At 54.2% G+C, this 15,744-nt stretch overlaps 2 protein-coding genes across 2 annotated transcripts; one reads left to right on the plus strand and one right to left on the minus strand.

Annotated features, from left to right (window-relative positions):
* Positions 1–2,188: 2,188 nt before the first annotated feature.
* On the minus strand, positions 2,189–3,550 carry ColSpa_09946 (UDP-N-acetylglucosamine pyrophosphorylase; the record flags this gene model as incomplete). Its single annotated transcript, XM_049276158.1, has 1 exon — positions 2,189–3,550. The coding sequence occupies one exon, from the start codon at positions 3,548–3,550 to the stop codon at positions 2,189–2,191; it is 1,362 nt and encodes a 453-aa protein (XP_049132115.1).
* Positions 3,551–8,697: 5,147 nt separating this feature from the next.
* Positions 8,698–10,008, plus strand: ColSpa_09947 (chitin deacetylase ARB_04768; the record flags this gene model as incomplete). The annotated part of the gene is made up of 3 exons (XM_049276159.1): positions 8,698–8,867; positions 8,942–9,006; positions 9,062–10,008. The coding sequence occupies 3 exons, from the start codon at positions 8,698–8,700 to the stop codon at positions 10,006–10,008; spliced, it is 1,182 nt and encodes a 393-aa protein (XP_049132116.1).
* Between the last annotated feature and the right edge of the window lie 5,736 nt (positions 10,009–15,744).

Genomic DNA, 15,744 nt, shown 5'->3' on the forward strand with positions numbered 1-15,744 from the left:
GGTCCTCGTGCTGAGCAAGTGCACGAATCATCCCAACTAAGTCAAATTACGGCGCAAAGGAACAAAGATGCTTTGGAAGGACGAAAAGACGTGATAAAGCGGTTGTGATTCAAATCGAAGAAGCACGAACATCCACGCGATTTCATAATAACGTACCAGCTTTAGTTTCATATACTAAGCGCCATCCATAGTTCAAGCATAGTTTTGAACAGCCTCACAGACTGAAGACATCATTGCTTTCAGTTGAAATGCTGACCTTGAAGAATAGCAGGTAAGAAGGCACCGACGGCTACTATTACAGGCTTCTAAAGTCGCTTTACTATATTTAAGGGAAGCTGAAAGCCTCCGAAAGCTTCACGAGTGATCACCGATAATTTCAGAATCTTCCAACTTTGCATCGGCGAGTTAAACGAGAGGAGATCAGTTATCTGGACGCCGAAGAGGGGAGCTTTCCGAGAGGCTCGACGGACGGTACGCGCGCCCTCCGAGAAAAACAAGCTGGGCACTATCAACTCTTGCGCCATTGATCGGCAACACTCATGGGTCTCTGCTGCTAGAAACGCGTCGTCAGCGGACCCCGAAGTACCCGCTGCGCCATCACTAGACGTCAAGAATACGATCTTGTCATGTTCCCTTCCGCGCCGTAATGAGGCTGTGGCTGTCAGCTGATTGGTGATCGACGAGCTTGTGGCAGCAAAAGAAATGGACCATGTTGGTCAACTTGTCGTCGTGAAGACTCTCGGTCCCTACTCTTTACTCCGTAAGGTCTTGGAACGGATTTGACTTGACCTAGTCATCATCTCCGTCGAGCGACGCGAGTGGATGGAGTCCGCGGTCCGCGACACCGCTACGACGGAAGCTTCCCGGCCCCGACTCCCGCCGGCTCATGCAGAGGGCAGCAAATCACCAATAGACACCCGCATCTGCGACTCTCAGCAAAGCATCTCTATACAGGTTCTTGGGGAGTACTAAAGGGAGAGGATGTCAAGGCGCCTTTCCCAAAATCACCCACGTGCAGCGCTCTCTTGAGCTCGTCAATCATTTCTCCTCACCTCATCCAATAACTGTCCGTCTGGGCCCGTTGCTGTCTGGTAATTCACTCACCGCCTCCGACACACCATCTTCGCCCAACTCCTGCGGCTGGATTCTCATGCCATTCTCGTATTGTCCCTTCCTGCATCGTCTTCCCCAGATAGTCGATATGTCAATACGGCCCGTCCCAAAGGGATCCAAAAAGCAACCCTCTTATCTCCAGAATCGAGATAGTGTATGGCTCGATACGGGTAAGGCTACCAACCAGAGAGCAAGACCCCCGGCTAGTTGCTGGTATCGCGCATGCCAATAGATAATGCACCGCGATATGAGCGCCAGCATATCTCAGAACTGATTAGAGCCACAGCACTTAATACCATATATATCAATGCCCCAGCTTGCTAGTCGTGCAGCGAGGGCGACATCGCCCGGCAACCTTTTCCGAAGTCTTACAGCATCACCGAAGATGGGGCAGCTCGGCAGCTCGGCACGGCCAGCAATGTCCATTGTATTCCCTTGCAGAGGCGCTGACGGAAGCTAGCTGGAAGACGTGTCCCATGTTTGCCGACATACCTTCCAGGGAAAGAATTTATCGCTGGATTTATAAGGTTGACGCCCAACATCCGCGGACCCTTCGCTCTCGACTACATGTGCATCGAACTACAGCACACGAAATTCACAGATCACTGCATGGGACGATAGGGTGTTGAAGTTGTCATTCGACATTAGGAACAGGAACGAATCCCTGGAATATAGATCTCGCATCTATTGTCGACAGCTGTTGATACTCCCCTCCAAGTCGATTTTCGTCAACACGCAACACTTCGACCGTTTTATCTACCGAAATAACCCGTGACACCTTCCGATGAGAACAAAAGAAAACAAAGGGAAAAAAGGGAGAACATGTGCGCACTGAGGCATTATATCCCTCGTGCTACTCGGCACGCCATCTGTGCTTGTCAGCCTGCCGTTTGCTCCCATAGATACCATCGCAAACAACAGGTCGTAATGAGACCAGAAACCTAGGTAATGGAAATCCACTGATTGGAGGAGAGAGAAAATCATGAAAAGACAGTGGAACGAGTTGGATTGGGTGACGGTGACCGAAGAAAGCGCCACTGTCAGCCCAATGCAGCCGCAAACCTTGGCTGAAGCTTCAGTTGCACCACATCTCGACACGAGCCTTTTCCAGCTGGCCCAGGACATCGAAGTCAAGCCCTGTTTGCCGGAAAGCAACGATGACCATGTCGAAGCGCTGCTCGAGCGACTTGACGTTCCAGTCCTCGACGTCCAAACGGTCAATCTGCGGCACCGCCTCCTGCTTGACCAGGGGATCGGCCCAGCACACATCGACCTTCTCCGTCAGAACAAGGCTCTTTGCAAGCTCGAGGCCAGGGGAGTTTGCCAGGTGAGACTGGCCCTTCTTGAAGCCCATGCCAACGACGAGAACACTGGGCCGCGACTTCTCGGCACACAGCGTCTCGACCGCGCGCTGAGCGATGGCCGCTGGACGTGCGCGCATTTTCTCTGTAGCGTGTTGCAAGAGAGGGAACTGGCTGTTGGAGAGAAGGTAGTATGGGTTGACCGGGATGCAGTGACCGCCGACACCGAGACTAGGCGTGAAAGGCATGTACCCGAAGGGCTTGGTCGCCGCCGCACCAGACACCTCGTATGGGTCAACACCGTGGCCTAAGCAAGCATCGGCCATCTCGTTTGCGAAAGCAATACACATCATGCGTTGGCAGTTCTCGTATAGCTTGGTCATCTCCGCGACCTCGGGCCGTGACACGGGTACGACATGGTCAAACACCTGCGAGTAGAGGCGGACAATGGCGTTCAACGAGCCGGGGACCATGTCGTCCAAACCCGAGACGATCTTAGGGATGGCGAACGCAGGGGGCTCAACACGACCGGGGTCGACACGTTCGGGAGACATGCCGGCGAAGAAGTGACGCTCCTTCGCCAAGGGACCAAGCAGCTCTCTGGTCATGCCGACTGCGACGGAGGATTCGACGACAACCACCGAGCCGGGACGGGCGTATGTGGCGACATTCTTGAGGGCAGACCTCAGAAAGGACGAGTCGATGGTCTGGTCTGGGCGCAACAGCGTAGGGACAGAGATGAGAAAGTGTGTGGCCGCCGCCATGTCGCTGGGCTTGCAGGTGAACTTGGCCTTGCTGTCTGGGCCGAACTCTTTCTCGAGGCTCTGGACGCGTGCCTCAGAGACATCGAAGCCGAGAACATTGAACTTGCGAGAGAAGTTGCCCACGAGGTGCTCTCCAACGTATCCGACACCGATGACGGCCACCAGCGGTTCCGCCTCGAGGTCGATGGAGCTAGCAATGGTTGCAAGCTCCTCATCCGACTCGCACTCCTCTGTGGGAGGAGTGATAGGGTAGTAGCCATCGTGGGAGAAGTCCCATGTCTCTGACTTGCCCTCCGGAGACTCAAAGGGAAAGGCATTGCGGCATGTCGGAGACCGCTCTGGGGTGTCGGGGGTGAGCATCTGGGTATCCATTGCGAGTATAAAACGAGGGTATCAACGAAGGATGGGTACTTGTGGAGGGAGACAAGTGGTGGAGAAGGGCAATGAAGATGAAGGAGGATATCTCTTGATATCTTCCTGTCGAAAGGTCGACTATACTAACAAATGGCTAGCTCTTGGAAGAAGACGCGTGAAGAGGGAAGAGAGGGGCGTACGGAAAGAAAGGAAGAAAGCCCTTGTTGGAAAGACCGGAGACGGGAGTTAAAAAGACTTGCCAACTGAGGCACTGACATGATGTACAGGCACAAGGAGGAAGGATGAGGAGACAACCCACTCATGTTGGCCATCCCCCTGGCGTCAGCTACTCGAGGTTGCCCAGAACCGAATCGTTGCTCCAGCCTCTCTATGGCAGCACATGCGGCAAGCAGAGGTTGAGACATGGCACGAAGCTGGCTGGATTTGCCGCCAGGCCTAATCAGGATCCACGTTTGCAGCACGGCGTGAGCGCCTTGGTAGTGGTAAAGTGAGGCTCCCCCCAAGACCCAGCCGGCGGCACGCGGCTGGGATAGCGACAGGGCCGTGGGCAGATCAAAGTCCAGCCCGGCAAAGAAGACGAGATGATAGTTTCAGGTCCAGGCTAGCACCCGCGCAGACAAGACTTGGGGAGCCAAACAGGCGACCATCAGCAGTAGTCTGTCCAAAAGCAGTTCATGGCAAGCGGCGTGAAGGTGGCTGAGGGTTCCACCCCCAAAGCGCAACAGGCGCGCTTCGGCAAGACGACGCTACACGGGAGAAGGAAACAATAGCGCGATATGGCATCAGCACAACGACAATGACAGAATCCTGTTCCGACCAGGCGTCCAGACCAACCGACATACCAGGCTCTCTCGAGAAGTATCTCGTCACTCAGCAGCCATATCGTCCATCCGTTGAATCGCCAAGCTGGCAAGCCCGGATGCATGAAGTAGGCAAAGACACTCATCTCCCCTCTCTACTCATCGCACTCTCGCCGAGGTCTCTTCCGGCGCTTGATGTCATGCAGAACGCCCCCCGGTCAACAGTTATTACTGCTGAGGACTTTTTTGGGGGAAGCCAGAGAAAGCTACGGCCAGCACGACTAGGCATAGAGGGCATGCATCCTCGGAACTGGGCGCGGAGTTGAGCATGACAATCCGCTGCATGGTCATATTTCAAGGTTCATAAGCAGGGCTGCCAGGGTACTGCTGAATCGAGATGAATCGATAAAGCCCGGAAGCTACCCTAGGGTTACTTTTGCACCTCAAGGACCGGAGAGAGGCACTTGCTTGGCCACCAGCCTTTGGCCCAACGATCACGCCTGGCCCGTCTTCTTTTCCCACGAGATTTCACCTCCCTGTTCAAGTCTTGGAAGCCTTGGAAGTTTTCTTCGATGAAAAGCTTGCGAGGTTACCGGCAGGGGTCCGTCAAAGCGGGAAGGAGGGGTGTGTGAAGTAGCTGGGAAGGCCGAGATGAGCTTGCTTGTAAAGCACGGAGAACTCCTTGGGCATCCAGTCGTATTCCGTCAAGCCCGTATGCAACATTTCGAGGCCAACAGAAGCTATTGTCTTGGCAGCTCGAGCTCGGTCGGGATCGAAATGAGACGACGTTATGTGTGTCGATGCGCGGCAGAAGAAGGAACAGATGTCGTATATGCGATGGTTGGCAGGAAGAACGAGGCAAAAGACGTTCGGTCAGCTTCCAGGGATGCATAGGATGCACATCGACCACATATGCATATGTCATGCATTATGCACCACGACATGATACAGGACCCGCCCCCGCTAGATGCAAGTCTCAGTCCGAGCGGGGGGTCTGCACTTTAATAGCATTCCACAGAACTCAGGGGGGTATTGCATACAGGTGGGGTGTATCCCTCTCCCGTTTCTTCTTCCTCCTTTTCTCACTCCCCTTTCATGCATCCCATCTAATCAGTTTTCCATGGCCCCCTCCTTCATCACCCATGTTCATCGCCATCCCATCCATCGTCCAAAGGAGGGGGCCGAAGGGGTGTGGATGGGTGCGAGCCCATCAATGGAATTCCGGTCCGTCTACGATCCCGTCATCCGCCTTTCTTCCCATCCCGATCCAAGCTCGTACGCCACAAACTACCCCTTGCACTGAACTGCATACACATGGTGGGGAGCTACGCCAATGGCTGGTTGTTTCTTTACGACGCCTCTTTCTGCCCTTTCCGTCCGCTCTAAAGCTCGTTCAGGAAGAAAGAAGGAAACGTCTATGCCAAGACTTCCCCTTCATCTCGTCATCGTCTGCGCGGGACTGGCGCAGCGCCACAGGGGAAAACACTGGCATGCATACGCGGCCTCCCTTCCAGCATAATTTCGGGATCGCAAGCCACACCGGCCTCTGTCAAACGGCAAGTCTGGTCCTCACATGCTGAGATCGCTTCCTCTCCCGCCGCTTGGAGCCAACGTCTGGCTCGGGCTAGTCGCTGTGGCATGGTGCTTCGCCCAAACAAGCAAAGGACTTGGTCCATAACGGACGACGAGAAGTCCCGACAGGCGGGAGCGGACAGCCGCATCGACCGGAATAGCACCACTGCCGGTCCAGCTAATTTCAATGATGGCAGCTTTCCTTGAAAAGGATTCAATACCGAGAAACCCATTTTCCATCCATAATGCCCGCGCCAGCAGCAACGACGACACTAGTTCCTGTCTCCCTATTGCAAACTTGCAAGACTTGCCGAATTGTCTCGGACGCCAGAAATCCGATGTAACATCCATTGGTGATGGCGCACCGCCAGCGCGAGCATGAGCGCGAGAGCCTGACTGTCTGCGGCCTGGAGGTGATTTTAATTGCTCCGAGCAGAGGATTTGCCGTTGTCCTCGCCATGTGTGCCTTTGAAATTGGCATGATTGGTGGGACTATATGCCCTCGTTGCTAGCTGACGAACCAAAAGATGGGATGGCAGAGGCCTCTGCATTTGTGCCATCTGCATAACAAATGCAAGATGCATTACAATTTTAGACCTGCAGAGGCTTCGCTAGGCATACTGGACAGGTATTGGAGCCGCAGCCCTGCCAAATTGGTGCCAAGATGTGCCAGCGACGCAAAGAAGACGAGGTGCATCTCAAAATTTGTATGGAGTTGGGGTTGCCATTGGTTCTAGCCATCAGCGCACCGCTTCAGTCTGGTGACTTGGACTTCCTCGGCCTCTTGCTATACGAGCACCGAGATCGAGACCTTGTGAGCTGCCCTTTCCCCTCAACTGTTTCCACTTCACTAGTATGTTCAACCTGGGATGACATCAATGTTCTGACGCACTTGTGCTAGCCAGCGCTTTGGGTCCACGCAGCTCGACAATTTCCGACTCAGAGCCCACCTTATCTACCAAAGAGGTTGGCGTGCGGAGAAAAGGATGCTGACGGCGCTAGGAAGACTGGAGCGTTCTCTTGGCTTGTTTCGTGGGCCCAGCATCAAAGATTCCTCAAGTGCCTGGAAAAGGTAACGGGAGCCACAGTCAAGCTTGCTGACCAGCACGAGGCACGTCGCTGGGGAGAAAACTGGGGGTAAGCCATTGTCGCACTCAAAGGACAGGTCAGTCAAGTCAAACGGGTCTTGGTTTTAGACTCTGAACTGGGCGGCATTTCGCCGGAACACGTCAACCTTACGGAAGTATTTTCTAGGTTACCGAAGCTTCGGAGATCTAACAAAGGACTAGTGCGTGCACCTGAGGAGGAGAATCTCGACCGCTGGCCGGCCTGAGGGGAAGCACAAACAGCTCTTGTTCAGGTGAGTCTGCCATGTGTTTCCACTCATCCTCGCATATTTGTCTTCTATTATCAATTGGCATTGGCATTCCAGGAAAAAACGCGATGAGTCTCGAGACAACGGATCTCAGACTTCGACCTCCTAAGTTCGATCGCTTAGGCCCTGAACGGTTACAGTCCGCCAGACTTAGTGTGGGGCAAGTGAAAAAGGCTCTGCGAAGATACTTTGTACTTTGAGAAGAGACGGGGGACAAACGAGCACGCACATCCTCCGCATGTCGACCGCTACCCCGTCCACGGAGCACTCGGATAATTGAATAGATGAACTAGCAGGGATCATCAGCCCAGAGCCAAGGGTTCTTGGAAAAAGACGCTCCGTCTCCCCCTGTCCCCGCCCCCGGTCAACTCCCCGTTACACCCCAGCTCCTGGCCTCTGATCTTCCGCAAGGTCTTCTCTTAGTCCTCCTCACAAAGTACTTTGTCAATCACTCAGGACGCCTGCAGTGGACCTTCGGTCTGGATGGAGGGAGGCTATGGAATATTGCTCAGCTTCTGCATGTATGCAAGGGCCCATATGCCTAGTCTCACTCAGCCCCTGCGGTGTTGACAGATGAGAAATATTCTTTCCTTTTCACCGTTAGCCTGCCAACGCATGATTTAACAATGAGGTGCTGTTGGACTCGTACCCCGAGCAATATTAGTTGATCCTAGCCCTTAGCCGGGCGAACCGGGTCCGTGATCGGGAGATAGTCCTCAGAGGGGTCATCCTATGTGACCCGCTCTAGTTTCCCAGAGTGTTCTCGTGTCTGAACCGGCTGTCATGGCGCTGCAACTTGTATAGCGACTGTTCAACACCTGGTCCGTCGATTTGCTGTCATGTAGTCATGGCATGGTTCCAATGTCGGCTCCAAAGACATGGATGGATCCAGAGATGTGGTCGACGCGTTGTCGTGCAAGTCACTTGGGTCTTAGTCTAGGTCCAACGGGGCACCGTCTCGTATCGAAAGGGTTGGAGGCGTCTGCAGGTGCCGTTTTTGCCGTCTGACTCCATCCATCTGTATTCCAAAAAAATGCTGTTATATGCGCATTGTTCGGCGCCATTGATCCAGCTGCCAAGTCGCCCATCTTTTCAGTCAGCCTACTCTGTCTCTTTCGTTCTGATACCAACCTAAGGGACTGGTTTCAATCGGCACTCTTGGCAGGACTGAACAAGCAATATCCGTATCCGTAGTGTATGGCCGGAAAGACCAGCTGCTATTCTCGAGCATCTCTTGTAAATACCACTCCTCGCCATCTTTGGATCAACTTCTGAACCTATCCCTCATCCTGCCCGCAGCGCCGATCTGCCATAATCATACCCTCTCTGCATCGTAGATTGCTTCAAACTCTCTAGCCATGCATGCACTACTGCCCATTTTCCTGTCGGGGGCGGCCATGGCCGCAACTATTCACGCTCCCCTGACCAAGCGAGCGGAGTGCGGGCCTGGAATCGGTTCCTGCGCATCGGGACAGTGTTGCTCAGAAGCCGGCTGGTGTGGAACGACGGCAGACTTCTGCGGCGGTTCGCAATGCCAGCTCGCGTACAGTGACTCTTGCGACACCTTGTAAGTTGGACTGAGGCTTTCTCGGTCGTCATGAGCCTGTACGTCCTGCAGATTTGCTAACAGGCCCTCACCAGCTTTCCGCCACCAGGCGCTAGCACGGAGAGTATCGCCCGTCCCCTCCTGGGTTCTGTACCTTATGGTGGGTTCATCTGCATTATGCATCGCGGAAGAGGCCTGACATATTGTTTTTTTAGGCTCAATCATCACTACTTGCGCCGTCCCTGGAACTTTGGCATTGACTTATGACGATGGCCCGTACATTTACACATCTCAATTGCTCGATATACTTGAGGCTCAGAATGTTACCGCTACCTTCTTCGTTGCCGGTAACAACAAGGGCAAGAACCGGATGGATAATCCGGATACAGCATGGCCGGCCGTCATGCGCCGGATGCACGCCGCTGGTCACCACATTGCCAGCCACACCTGGACCCACCGTAACTTGAACGAAGTCAATAGCACCATCCAGAGGACCGAGATCATCTACAACGAAATGTCGTTTCGGAACCTCTTCGGCTGGATACCTACCTACATGCGTCCGCCATACCTTGAATGCAACGCAGGCTCTGGTTGCCAGAACCTGCTCAAGACGCTCGGTTACCACATCATCAATGTCAATATCGACACTAAGGACTACATGTATGATTCTCCTGAGACAATCCAGACCGCCAAAGACCGCTTCTCCAGCGGAATTTCAACAAATGCGGCTGCAAGCAGCTACATCGAGCTGTCCCACGATGTCCACTACCAGACCGTGGTCAACCTGACCCAGTTCATGATCGATACGGCCAAGGCACGCGGATACCGTCTTGTGACTGTGGGCGAGTGTCTCAATGATCCCAAGGAGAATTGGTACCGGTCTGCCGGTGGCGCTATTAGCTCCAGCATTGCGCCCGGTACCACAAGGACCACGACGACAACTTCCGTGCCCACGCTCTCGACACCTGTCTCCTCGAGTCAGACGCGAGCTCAGACAAGCACAGCCTCCACAAATAGCGCGACTCGAGTATCTTCCACCTCGTCCAGTGCTCCTGCGTCCACGGCGAAGGTGTCACCGGACCAGACCTGCGGTGGAACCAATGGTTATACTTGTCTAAACTCGAAGTTTGGCAACTGCTGCTCACCATATGGATTCTGGTAAGCTTCTGGAATGCCCGTGACGCCACAATTGGCATGACTGACGATTCCTCCTTACCACAGCGGCTCAAGCCTCACATATTGCGGAACGGGCTGCCAATCGGGCTTCGGATCTTGTGCGCCGCAAGTTTCGGGCGTGAGTGACAGCACCAATGGACTCTGCGGTACCCAGTACAATGCAACCTGCAAGAACTACGGTCAAAAGACTTGCTGCTCGCAATATGGATACTGGTAAGTTGATGCGGTCCTTTCGCCTCCCTCTGGCCTTTGCTTCTAGGCATGGGTCTGTTTATCTTCCGCAGGCAATAATGCTTGGTGATCCAAATTACTGACAAAAACGCTACAGCGGAAGTGCTGCAGCCCACTGTGGAGCAGGATGCCAGTCGCTTTTCGGGACCTGCAATTGATCGGGATATGCCGGTGCGCAGCATGTGTTGCCGCCTGCATCCAATATTGCGAGCGGCCGCCATACTCGCACGGCATGAATAATCATCGGGATGTCGCCTTCAGCCCCGGGAAGCATATGAAGTCTTGCCCAGACCCGTTACTCTATAATTGTCTCAGATGTTGACAACGAACATGAGGGGCAAACTCGCGAACCTTGACAAACTGGTGCTTGGGTAGGTATTTTCGGGCAGGCGGGCTATGGAACCGGAAGATCCTCTGTCGTGCAGTCTGGTCTGTCGGCAACGCCAAGGCTGTCGGCGCAGACGCGCTACTACCTGGCTGCCACTTACCACCTACCTTGACGATCTCTACGGCCGGCAAGCTAGATGTAAGTTGGGAAACTGTTGCGAATTAGATGCATCGCGGCAGAAGCGTCGGAAAAAACGTTGGATATTGCGGGATTACGACGAAGAGGCAAAGTACGGGGGCAAATAATTTAATGATAAGACCTAATCGAGAAAGTGCAATATGTCTCAACCTAAACCCTGCGTTTGCGACATCTCAACGGTAGGTCTCGTACTTGTCTGGACTGTCTGTGATCCTCCGAATGGTACATCTCTTGGGTAGCTATTACAACCACTGATGTTTGTGGCCACCTTCCATGTACGAGACGCTTAGATAATACCTTGCGGCCATGTGTAGTAGGGTTAACAAAACGCAAATTGCTTGCGACTACCCTCGGGTAACCTGGAGCCAGAGAGCAAGCACTATACCACGCTACACCACGAATAGGAGATCATGACCCGAAGACCAGCGATTGTAATTCTCACTAAGAAAGCTTGCTGCACTACGACGTATGACGAGCTTTTGCCTAGTTCTCAGGCGATGGGTACGGGGTTCCTAAAAGGGTGTGATCGGCTCTTTCTGGGCAACCATGACCTGACGAATCTGCCCCAACCTCTTCGTGCGGCACTCGTCCCCGCGCCGCCAAGGCAATCGGGAATCGCCCAAGAGTTTAACCAAGCTTACGTGTGGGAAACGAGGAAAAGGCGCAAGTAAGCAGAGGACATGAACGCCATAGAGCCTCGCACGCTTACTGACAGAGTAATTAGTGAGAAGAGAGACGAGACCTGAATGAGTCTGCAAAGAGACATAAGATACGAGATGGGGAGAAGAGTAATCAGACGCCAGCATTGGATTCCCATGTTACCGACTCGAAAGTCGGATGTTGTGTGAGGATGATCACTTCTGCTTCATGGGTATGCTCGCGCCAACAACAGTCACACAGACGCAGACGCGCAGGGAGACTCTTTGACAAACCGCCAGCCCGTGCTCTGATGCCCAGCCTGACGGGTCGTATAGCGGAGACCAGAGTAGCGGAGCCAGGTGAGTACTCTCTTTTATTTTTGGGATCGTCCGGCAATACCAAATGCCCAGCTGGCGTGGTTTGGCACGAAGCTGTCATTCGATCTTTTCGGTTCAATCTGGCAAAGCGTGCCCGGGAGCATGGTGCGTGCGGCCGGAGCTAAATTGGGCCTGGCGGGTACTAGCGTAGACAGCACGCATTCAGGGGGCAAAAACTTGCAGACAGGAGAACGGAATCACCGCACTGTAGCATTTCGTGGGGGAAGTTCGATAGTAGCTTGTTCAGCAGATGGTCGCTAAGGGTGGTCATAGGCCGGCATCGATTGGTAAAGCTTTTGTTGTCCAGATGGACCCAGGGAAGAAGAGCCGGAAACAGAGAGGCATGGCTGCCTATGTGGTATGGGTACGGTATGATCTGGTGCATACACGAAAGCCATTGAAGCCATTGGTGCCATTTGTGCCGGGCCATCCTATTGTCAGGTCATGAACGTGCCCTCCGGCAGCCTTTGCTTGGCTGTGATATGTGTTGTGCCCAACACGAGTCTTGCGCGTTCTGCCGGGTCTCGGATAAGATGCTTCCCTTCCTAGTGCCCTTTCTTACCTTAATTTACCCCTGGTCGACTTTTTGAAAGCCCCCTAGCTCCCCGGAGGTGCCAAGAGTGCGTAACCTTGGAAAACTAGGCCCCGGCTACTGCAGGAACTGGGATGCCGCGTGTCTAGCGCCGCCCTAACCTCTCAGCGGGGCCAAGAAAATGGGGCCGCTACCGTCGCCGATTGCCCCGCCGAGACTCCCGAAACCCCGATCCCTCAACCTCATGTTATCGGGTTAAACGGTTATACGCATATGCGCATATTGCGTGCCGGTAATTACTCCGGCTTAGGGAGGGGGCGTATGCTTCTTTCCCCCTTCCCCGTTTCCCGTCTCCACTAGCCAAGTCAAAGTCACGCTCACGCCACCTAACAACAACGACGACGCACACCCTCCTCGAGGCCCCTCTTCTCACCTCTCACCTCTCCTGCCACCAACCACCACACGCGCTCACTACTCGCATCCTCCTCATCGCAACCACATGCAAGCCTCTTCCGCACCTCTAGCGCCCCGCTTTCCCATACCCTACACTCCTCCGATCCGCCTCATCCATCATACAGTCACACTCGGGGCTGAGACTTGGGACTGAGGGGGGGGGGGGGGGGGGGGGGGGGGGGGGGAGGACGGACGACTTCACCTTAACCTTGACCCATGGCGCTTCCATCGATGGTGTGATGGTACATCAACGCCACGCCTTTCTTCTTGCGCGGCTGGCTGCAAGACTGCCTGACCACTCGCAACCACGCGCGCACGCACATACCAGTCAAGTACCATATTGATTCTTCTCTGGGTCTACCGCCAAACGTTTGCCCAGCCGGGTGGCAGCAGAAGACTCGAGAGTGAGAGCCCTAAGTCTATTAACTAGGGGTCCCTAATAAAGCAGAAAAGAAAACCCTTTCAGCTGTGATTACCCAAAGAAGATACACGAGAGACAAATGGGGAAAAGGCACAAAGAAGGGTCTTCTTGGCAGTGTTTGACACTGAACTGCTTCGGCTCTGGTTTTGTTCTTCTGATCTGGGCGGCTCGCGGCCGTGCGACTCTCAGACAAACCGTTAATGGGGCAGATATTGCAGCTGGGAGGAGGCAAGTGTTCATGTCGAATCAAGCGTGCATGCCGAGTCAAGATGTCAAGCTGAGTCAAGACCAGCCATCATCCCGTCGCTCCAGTCGTCCGAAGTTCCCTACAGACAGGCTACGGCAAGAACTACAGGTGCAGCATTGGCTCGATGCCACAGACATTAGGCTGCTTTGCAATGCGTCCTGTGTATGGCTGCCTTGCTCACCCGGAAGCTGTCGGTCAGCGTTTGCGCATGGAGAACAGACGGCGGTCGCTCGCACAAGAATGTACAACCGTGTGCCTGACGGCATCAACCTTCCCCTGGCGATTTTGAGCTCACCGGGTGCCCAGAATTCAAGCTTACTTGCGTGTGGAGACACCCATATGCATGGACAGGCACTGTACACCTCTCCTGTGGCCCCCTCGTGTAGCACGCGAATCCATAAACACGGGCTTGGCACACCGGGGTCAGTCTGACCTGATTCGATTTACAGCTCACTGCTGCAGCAACCACAGGATGTTGACCTGTCTTTCTCGCCTCTCGAATCCTTCCACACAGCTTGTTTATGCAGAGATGATGAGGTTGGTGTGTCGTCTGTCTGTATGTCTCGAGACATAACTCCAGCAGGGCGAGTAAAGGCCCAGCCCAGCCAACAACACCGCTGCATTTGCGGCTCATCTTTCCTAGCCCGTCTCTCACCTCCTCTCACTCCCCTCAAAAACGGGGTCAGCGAGGCGAGGATCAGCCGCGAACACTACCGAAAAAGGTCAGTTTGAATTCGTTTATGTGGCCCCCGCTGTTTATCCACGCCCAAAATATCTTTCATGGCTGCACGATACGACTCGCACTCCCAAGCAGCGGTGTCCTGAAGTTGAAACTGACGTGTATATTGGACAGGGGTGAGCGGAGCATCAGCGCGCTAAGTTGAGGACTGGATCGTGACCATCGAGGCCCAACCCTGGTTAACGCAGACGACGCCGTTCCGCTTGTCTTGCTTAGCGAGCGGCTCCCGCCTTGCGTGTATCACTGACCGTGCGTCTCTTACTGCGCCATCTTCGGACGCCATCTTTCGTCCGGGTGTATTGTTTCTTTTTGTTCCCGAATGTGTTGCTGTTTTCTTCTGTTTTCACGGCTCTCTGTCGTTGTTTGACGCCACCTCTTCCCCCAGCCGAAGCTGATCGCTCTCCAAGCATGAAGACCATGAACAAATTTCGTTTTGCCCAATATCACTTGCCATATTAGTGATCTAGCTGGCTGTACACTGGTTTGCCTCTGGCGATCATGGCGTTCTCGGATTCAAGCGAATCCGCCGGACGGAAGCAAGCAAGCAGCGGCAACAGCAACACACAGACGCTGAGGACTGGACGGCCATATGCCAAGCGGCCGGCCTCGACCCTGGGGCGTGTGAGCGAACATCAACCAGACATACCGCAGTCCGTCCATCCATCCACCTGCAGCCGCCGCCGTGTGTTGCTGAAGCCTTTTTTTCCGAGCATGGGCTGGCTGTCTCATCTCCACCACGAACCACACGCACGTTTGGCGACAATGGGAATGACCGGCCCTGCTCCGCTTGTTGGGCCTGCTCCCCTTGCACCTTTTTTCCCTTTCCATTCTCATGAAATGGTACCATACGGCGTTTGATGTACCTCGTGGCGGGTTGGTTGGGCGATAGTAGACTTCGAACTGGCTTTCTTCATGTTGCTTGTCCAGCTGACGCTAGATGCGAAGTCGTTGTCGCCATGCCAGGTGTGTCTGTCGTCCGCCCAGTCCAGAACTGCACTCAGGCAATAGTCCGTACGTGCGAGACATCATCACACGTCGTTCCCGTCAGAAAGCAAGTCCAGTAAGTTGAAAGCGGCGGTCCCTGGCGGTCCATGCCCACCCCTCCGAGCTAGCACCAGCCTATTCGACCTGAGCCTGAGAAGAGCTTTGATTCCGACCCAGACAGCTGGTCGGGTCACCCGCCTCGTGAGGCTAGCTCCAAAATCGAGCCCAGGTCCGCCGTGCTGATGCTACCCTCTATTACCCCATGCCGACCCTCTTTTTCTTTTACCATCCCTTCCCGCAGGAATAAAGATTCATCCTCCACTTCTCACTTTTCACTCTCTCCTTCCTCGACAGGAACTTTACTCTGTTGCCTCCGGCAGTCATCACATTCGTTTTGTTGTTGGCCCGACTCTCAGGATCTTGATTAGACCCCTGACCTCCCCGTCCCCTCCTCGTCTGCAGTCTCTCGCTCTTCGTTGTCGTTGTCGAGGTCTTCAGTTGGAAACCTTTCACCTCAGCTTCCATCCGTATAGTTGAACCATCGCTATGCATCACCCACCTGCTCCTCCTCAC

The sequence above is a fragment of the Colletotrichum spaethianum genome (genome assembly GCF_022836535.1).
Source record: "Colletotrichum spaethianum MAFF 239500 DNA, contig32, whole genome shotgun sequence".
NCBI classification, from domain to species: Eukaryota; Fungi; Ascomycota; class Sordariomycetes; order Glomerellales; family Glomerellaceae; genus Colletotrichum; species Colletotrichum spaethianum.